Here is an 8622-nt window from a genome sequence, read left to right on the forward strand (position 1 = left end):
AAATGACTAGGAAGAAAACAGGAGGTGCCCCAAGTGTCAGGGCTGGGGTGGGGGAGACTGGCAGCCACCTGGTCCTTAAAGCAGAATTCAGGCTAAAGCTGAATATTTAGTCAAATCTGCCTCGGTCTGGCACACTTCCTCACCAGCCAAGGCTTTTGTAGTACTCCCAAGGGGGTGGCTTAGCATCATTTTTAATTACCCCAGCGCACAGTTAATTGTGCCTCGTTCAAAGGGCCATACACAAAAGCCATTAGCGCAAGTCCTCCATCCGTGCAGCCCAGCATCTGCTCTCCCACCGAGCCGTGTCCCTGCCACAGCCTTCCCACCCTGGGGCCTCCGCCCCGGCTGAAAACCGCTTCCACAGCGAAGGAAAACCCCGCAGAGGGCTGGAGCGCGGAGTCTTTCCGCTGCTCTTTGCTACGGTCCCCACACAACAGAGGGGTCTCGGGCCTCTGCAGTTTGGGACAAACATTGCCGTGGGCTTGATCGCTCTGCCCGAGGCAAAGGGAGAGGAGGAAAAGCTGTGGCTACCCCCACGCTTAGCACACACGCTGCACCGAAGCGGCGGGACAGGAGACCCCGGCAAGCCCTTGTGTCCGACAGCGAAACCTCTGGAAGCACTGAACCGCATCCCCCTCCCTCCTGTGCAGCGTGTAGTGCATCCAGCCAGAAATCCCATCCGAGCAGCCAGTGGCATCCGGGCTCAGCCTGCCCCTGCTCCGAGAGCTTGGCCGGCAACTGCAACAAGCAGGAATCACACACAATGCCCAACGCAAAGGGTGCTGGGCTGCACGCACAGCCCCCAGGGCCCTCGGGGTACGACCTGTGTGACTCAAGAAACGGTGTCCCGCACGCACAGAGCGCAAGGTGCCCTCTTGAAAACTCCGATTCTGTTCTCTACATGTCCAAGACAGAAAAATCCATCCATCAAGCGCGGGATTACTCCGGTAGGCACCCAATAGGGTAAGATAGACAAAGGAGAGAAGCACCAGCTCGGCACCGTTCTCACACACACAGGACGTGCCTCACCCCGAGAGCACGCGCAGCGAGTACCCAGACAGGGCTGCTCAGGACAGGCAGCACGAGCGGGTGGTGTGAGGAATGAAGAGCCCTCGGCGGGAGGAGAGGGGTGCAGCGTGCCAGCCGAATCACAAAGGGGAGTCGGCCGCTGCGGCAGGAGACGGCAGCACTCTGGCGGGACGCTGTGCCTGGGCCTAGGGAGAGCGAGTGGGGCTGCGGGCAGCAACACGACAGACACGCTGCAGGAGGATCAGAAGGCACAACGCTGTTTACCCTTCGATGCAGATCTGTTCCGCTTTTCCCTGTGACTGATGGGGTTGGGGTTTCTAAGGCAGGCTGCACTTAACATTTGCACTTACCAAACCAGCAAGAGACTAGGAAGGGTAAGTTTCCACTGAAGGCAGGAGACCCCTGTTTAACCATGGTCTTGCAGTAATTGCCTCGAGCAATTTAACAGCTGTCAGGGAAGACAATACTCTTTGCCTTGAAAGGAAAAAGTAAACTTCGATGGAATTAGGCTAAAACTCCAAATAAGGGCAGATTTACAAGAGCCCTAGCTATGCCCTTGCAAGATTTTCTTCAAGGCAGCTGTGTATCCCCAAATCGGGCATCTGTTACCTGATATTCCGCGTCATTAATGTGCATTTGCTTTTCGCTGTAACCCGGTATCGGTACTGGCACACGATGCAAGTCTGGCGACGGCAGTTATCTATCAGTCGTATAAATACTCTGAAAGAAAGTAATGAGAGCGTGAGAGAAGGCAAATACATCTCAGTCCTCAGGAGAGCAACTCAAATTTCATGGCAAATCCGAACACAACTTAAATAAACCCGCCTTCACTAAATTAGCAATACGAGGACGGAATTCCCAAGGAGAAAGCGAAGAAAAATTGTAGTTTAAGTTTGTTTATTGTGATAACATTGTTCCAAACATCAATAAACATTGCACTGAATGTGGGTTACTGTACCCGAGATCGTCCAGTCTTAACGAAAACCACAGGCGGTATGGTCACAGACTGGACAATTTTAAACACGCCACCTTATTAGTGATTGAATTGCTTAACAATCAAGTATTCCACATCTTCAACGCAAAACTGAAATGATTGAAGAGAGCTTTCCCACCCTCAAAATAAACCAATGTTTTAACTTTCATCTGGGAGTAATTAACACTGTCCAAAAATCCAAAAATAATTCCATTCTATTCAGCAGAATTTAAGCTTTGGAAACTCAAACTTCTTCAGGCAACAGTGACACTTTAAAGGCATCTCAAACCCACTACGTATTTCTGATGTTTCATTACAAATTTGTTATTACAGTCGTTTAAACAACTCCCACCCATACGACAGCATTTTCTAGAAGGAAATATTCACATGAAAACTCATCCCTCGCCTTTACCCTAAGCGGATTCAGAGTTGGCTTCAGAAGTTCATAGCAGAGTTGACACAAGTGTTAAAACTTTTCCAGTTGGAAAAAAAAAAAAAAAAAAGGCTTTAAAAGGGGTATGTTGATAACAGGAAGCTAAGGATGCGTGAGCCGAGACTGCACATGCAACTGCATACTGTTAGGGATGAGAGCCCAAACTTTTGAAGTACAAACATGCTTGGTACAGTAAAAAAAAAAAAAAAAAAAAAAAAAAGACTATCCAGAAATGTGCACCACTGAAGTGACTGATCTTTAAATCGCTGTAGAAACAGGTACTGTCCAAGTCACCAACAAGTTTGGAATTGCAACGTTCCTTCTTTATTCCCAGACCGGTATGGTTGGCTCAGCCTCTGACACAGTCCCAGTGCTACGAGAACCCGCGCCTTCGACGACACAGCCTTAACAGGGTGTGCACGCGCCTACGGACACACGCGCCTCCGAGTTCCTCTTTCACAGAAAGAATGAGTTCGCTTGCGCTCGTGCTGAGCCAGTACAGCGCCAACTTCTCGCACGCCAGTTTCAGGCCGCTTCTCTCGACTAAGGTAACCAAGGCCAGGCCGAGGCGGAATTCTTATCTGCCCCACGTCACGCTGACGGTGGAGCGCAAGCCCGCAGCTTGATAGCGATGAGATGTCTTTTCCAGAGTCAGTAAAGTGCCCAGCGGTCCGAATTACATAGGTAGGCGATGACAGGTACGGTGCCCCTGTACTCTGTCCCTAAACAGGGGTAACAAGCGACCGGAAAAGCTTCAAATACAAGCCAGATTTAGAAAACCAAACCCAAACCACCCCCCCGCCCTACTCGTATCAGAAATACTCAAGAACACTTTTACATTTTACCAAAACTGCAGCTGTTACAGAGCAAAAAAGCAAAAAACTTTTAACAAAGCAACTTTGTGGCCGTGGCTGTAACACACAACAACAGGTACTGGGAGCGGGGAGCTCCCATGGCAACAGCAGCTTTGACTGTGCATCTGGAGATACGCCGCCATCCACCCAAGACCCCACCTTAACATCCACAGCTTACGACAATCCGAAAAGATGAATGGAAGGGAAAAAACAATCAACCAAGTCAAAAAGTCAGCCAAGAAAGACCCAGCCAAGAAAGACCCAGCCAAAGCTTGGCAACGGCCTGTCCCGTTTGGAAACCCATCCCAGTTTCATGACGGGCTTTTATTTTTAGAAAACCCGTGTAATAAATACCAGGCCTGCGAAGTTAAGTGTGGTAAAGAAAGTTTTGACATCCACAAAGGGCAAGTTTAGGAGAGGCAGCTTCACTCCCTTCATGTAAAATAGAATCTTTAGCTAGATTATTTCATCTTGTAATTAAAATAACTTTACTATGTTGGACTTTTACTTATTTATTTTAAAGTATTTAAGTGACTCAAAAGCTCAAATCCCACTGATATTCAAAGCACTTGGTGATCATGAAAAGTTCAGTTTCTAATGAAATCTATAGATTAAAAGGTAAGGGAAAAAATTGTGGAATTATGTTTGCCAGCTTCTGACAGTAAAAAGAAAGACAAAAAAGCAGCAAGAGCAAATGAATGCTGTGAAATCCACGTAAACATGGAGTAGATTGGCGCCAGGACTGAGAATGTGCTGAAGCAGTCACAGCAGGCCTTGTTCTCGCTGCACAAGAACAGGGATGCCTTTCGTTCACGTACATGCACTGCACACCGTGACAGGATTCCTTTCCCACTCTCATACTGCTGCTTGGAAAGAGAGGTTCCCTGTTGACTTTGCTTGCCCCCACTCTTTATAAACATTACTACACTAGTTTTGTAAGGGAGGGAAAAAAAAAAAAAAATAGGAGTTTCATATATATAGTGATCTAAAACTTATCTCCCCAAGCAGTTCACCAATTGCCTAGTGTTAGCTGGTGTTACATCAGACTGGGGGTTAAGACTTCTCAGCCTGATAAAAGAAATATTCCCAAGAATCCTCTGGATGCAAGCAGCGAAAGAGAGCACTCCCTTCCTACGTTCAGCCCAAGTAAGCTGGCGCAGACAGGCCCGCTCACGCTGTTCCTGAAAAGAGCAGCCCTGGGGCAGGCATCGAGGCAGGCAGCCGTGCAACCGCCTTCTAAGGATCGCTCACGCTTCCCTGCTCCCACTGGGAGCTGTGTACGGGCCAGTGCTCACCCTGGAGCCTGGTGGAAATTCCAGGCCCTGCCCCTGGACGGATCTTTAAGCACAGCCCCAGGAACTTGCTTAAGGAGTAACAGAAAAGCCGGTGCGCCCAGAAAGCCCAGGAAGGATGTTTAAGTGCCTGATGTTTGAATGACTGCAGTCCTTAAGCCCTCTGGCCTGGTGGAACGATGCATTCCCACCACAGACCTGCCTGAAGGAGGTCAAATGCACTAAGTCAAAGATCAGAACTACCTTTGCCTTCAAGTGTTTTTGGAGAGAAATACGAGCTGCTTTTACGGCCGACAAACACTAGGCTTGGAATGCGTTTGTTCGCAGGCTCTGATCTGAACCTGAGAAATGACCAGCATGTTTATGAATAACCCCAAACCCCTAAAAAAAAAAAAAAAAAAGGTTGTATTCTGCTCTGCAGCATTTTAACCATTCTCATACCTGGAATCTCACTATTGAGCTGCATTTCCTTCCAGCTATTGAAAACCTGCAATACAGAATTCTGGAAAGACTTGCAGTAGACAATTAAAAAATTAAATATGTATTTTTTTTCATTACTACAATTCCCTGAATATAATCTGTACACACGTTTTACTGGCCTGCACAGCGTGCACACACATATGCATCATCTCTGTGCTGAAAAAGGAAATAAAAATGCCAGCTCCCAACTCTTACAGAAATGTTCCAAGATTTTTCCTGATGGAAATTTAACATGACATAGTGCAGCCTGAAAACAACAAAAACCATACAGGTGCCTGAAGACAACTTTCCTTTTAAGAAGCCCGTGAAATCGTTTAAGCATTGCACGTAAAAAGAAGTACTAAGCGGCGTTAGTTTGAGCGTGGATTGTACAAGCAGAGCCTTGTACCTGTGACACAAGGCATATTTACATTTAAAGCGGAATTTTGTGTCTTCAGAGTCTGTCAGGCTAGGAATGTCTGCACGCTTCCTGTATTTTAGCTGAGAAAGAGCACACTGGTCTTAGGTTCTGGCTCCTTTCAAAAACGGCCTCATTGCCCATCTGAACATCAGACCATGTTTCATACTGATAGGTCTGACATTCTATTTGGCAGTTTCCATACACTTTTTGGCTTCATTTTAGAAAATATACTATTAAGACTAATATGAAAAAAAATAATAATCTATGTTTACAATAAGGTCTGAATTGACGAAAATGCAAAGTCATAGTTTACCTCAGCATTCAGCACTGAAGCACTTGGGTACCATGACCCTCAATGACAGGCCCATCTCAAGTGCCTCAGAACAGGAATATAAAGACAAGCAAGAAAGAAACAAACAACAAAAACTCCACACAAAAAAAAACCATACAGACAGTAGCTTTGCATTTTTGTTGTTTTAAACCAACAGAGTTAAAGTGATTTCTGTAGTAAGACTTATGGTACCAGTATATAAATTAGCATCTTCGTTAAGAAAGTTCTTCACATTTAAACTGAAGTTGAGGAGCTGAATATGAAATTCCATCTCTAGGTGAGAAGTATTCTTCAGGCCAGGTCATCCATGTTAAGGTTGGGAAGAGGCTCTCTCCAATAGCAAAAGGAGCTGAATTCTGGGCATGGAAACGCAGAATTCTGTTCTTTGTTAAGCAATGGGAACACATGTTCCACAAGCTCGCTTAGTCTGTAATACCTGTATTAAAAAAGAAGAAAGACCGTTACTTACAATCTGGTCACTGTTCAGCTGTAGCCAAAAAGGAGCTTTAGAAGTCTAGACCAGAAAGCTATAGTCAAGTACGGCATCGCTGCTGCAGAAGCAATCTTCTATTTTATTTCAAGGGTTTACTCTGCTTTTTGAAAAGTTTCAGTTCAGTATCCAAAGCTGTAAGTCTCTGGCACAGATTTTCACGTGTTGTATGTAATAGGAGATCAAATAATGGTCACAGCTTCAATTATTTTGTAACCTCATTCCCCAACACTTTCTTTAGCTGAAATAACAAAAATGATCTTACGAAGATTTGTTTCCCTTAGTCCGTTCCTGGATCAGTTCACCCTTTGGATTCACAGTAAATATTCTGCAGTCTGGAACTCCCACTTGCATGTAGGCATACACATCCTGCAAAAAGCGGGAGCAAAAGCACATGCTTCAACATTGCCTCATTGAATGTGATATTGCAAACAGTTTCTGGAAGGAATGAGAAAAGCGGATCCACAAAGGGTACAGCAAAACTGCCCCTTAAGAAAAACCTTCCTAAACAACAGCCAAAAACCCAATCCCATAAAACTCACCATAACAAAACATTCCCCCCAACCCTTTAATTCCTGTTCCCAAGCCTGGGACCACCAACATGCAAAAAATCTGTACCACACAGTACTATTGCTTGTGACAATATTCCTCTTAGAATGCCCCCTCCCTCCCTCTAGCTTTGACCTGCAGAGGAAATACAGGAACCGTGTGACAGGAAGAAGGATCAGGGCTGAGGAGCACTGAATTAGTACCCTTAAGTTATAAAGCAGTGAAAAAAGCTGAAAAAGAATATGCAAAGGTGGAATAAAATTTAATAAAGTCCTGAAGATACTAACTCATCTTTGTAACCTGATACAAGCAGTTCTAGTAGCTTTGCTTTAAGGTATCTGTATGGGGGTTTTCTTGACCCAACCCATAAAAGCATCAGTGTCCCATTTCCTTACTCAAAATCAGACAGACACAGAAAGAACAGCCTATGTCCTGTGCTTCCCAAGTGTTGCATGCATTTTAACCCTGCAATTAGAAAGAGGCAGACTTACATTGGGCCTGTTTCCAAAAGCAGCATAGAAAGGCTGTTTACTGGGAGCAAACAAATTCTTGATATCATTCAAACATTCGATTTTGAACTTTTCAGGCTTCTTTTCTATTACTTCCCTAAAATAAAAATTTCAACAGTCAAATTCTAAACCATGATTTGATAGAGGGCATCCTCCTTCCCCCATTTAGCTGATACTTATATTCTCATTGATTCCTGTTGCTAGCATTGGCAGATACAGACATTGGCCAGTACTTCTCCAGAATGATACAAGAGACAATAAAACAATAAAGCATTCTGTTTTCCAACATCCACAGTAAAAAACAGGTGAATAACCTGTGCCTAGGCTACGTAGATGGGGTGACGTTCCCAGTTATGAGTGCAGTTTGTGAAATGCTTTTACTGTAGATGACCAGCTTGATTCAGCAGACCAAATCAAGTACACACACACTCATTACAACTCCTGCCTCTGACAGGAGCACAGGCCTGTTAGTGACCTCAGTGTAAGTTGCTGTCATTGCTACCCATGAATCAGTTGGTTTTTAGTAAAAACACCCCAAAACAAAGAGACTTCTCCCCTAGTAGCTCTTCCCATCAAGAACAGGCAGACTACAGCTGGTTCAAAAGACCAACAAAGTTGAACCCTAGCTAAACTATTGCTTTTTAAGCAGTCATGCACCGAGCACTCCCAGTATCACAAGATCATTTAGCACTGTGGTCTATATACCCCAGCTTTTTTTCTTTTTCCCCTCTCTCTCTTCCCTAGTGGCACTGCACTACAATCCTTGCAGCTCTATTTGAACAAACAAAATGGTACTGATATGAACAGAACCTAACAGAAACCAGTCATGGACCCGAGGAATGAAGAAAAGGGAACATGTGACTAATACTGTGTGTTCTGTAGCCCCTTCTAACACGCCCACAGAAACAGAAGTACACTGCAAGTGAAATTCGGACAAAACAAATAGCTTGTAAGTGATCAGTAGGGGGACATCAGGTCTCAGTAGCAAATCTAGCACAGGGTGGAACGTTTGGTTACAGCTGGACTGGTTAGAACACCGAATCTTTTTAATCTGCTTCTTTCTCTGAGATGGAGATGAATGAAATCCCATGTGCTTACCTATGTAAAGCAGAAAACAAGCTGCTGGGGGACAACATGAGGGGGCCCCTGGGGAGAATTGTTCCTTTGTCATTCACCCAGTGTAGGTATCCTCTGGTCATATCTGCCATCCCAATGGCACGGGCCGAACAGTAGAGAAACTTGTAGCCGTTTCTAGAAAAGAATTACCCGCTTAGTTCACATT

General features: G+C 45.1%; 1 protein-coding gene across 1 annotated transcript in view; it reads right to left on the bottom strand.

Moving 5' to 3' along the window:
• Positions 1 to 5651: 5651 nt before the first annotated feature.
• LPIN2 (lipin 2) overlaps positions 5652 to 8622 on the bottom strand; it is a gene marked incomplete at its 5' end in the record, with an annotated part of 13324 nt that continues 10353 nt past the window's right edge. Inside the window, 4 exons of the mRNA XM_010156217.1 lie at positions 5652 to 6228; positions 6548 to 6651; positions 7323 to 7437; positions 8439 to 8591. Coding sequence (XP_010154519.1) covers positions 6084 to 6228; positions 6548 to 6651; positions 7323 to 7437; positions 8439 to 8591 — 517 coding nt within the window. The remainder of the gene's footprint in view (positions 6229 to 6547; positions 6652 to 7322; positions 7438 to 8438; positions 8592 to 8622) is intronic.

This window comes from Eurypyga helias, unplaced genomic scaffold (assembly GCF_000690775.1).
Source record: "Eurypyga helias isolate BGI_N326 unplaced genomic scaffold, ASM69077v1 scaffold13057, whole genome shotgun sequence".
Lineage (NCBI taxonomy): Eukaryota > Metazoa > Chordata > Aves > Eurypygiformes > Eurypygidae > Eurypyga > Eurypyga helias.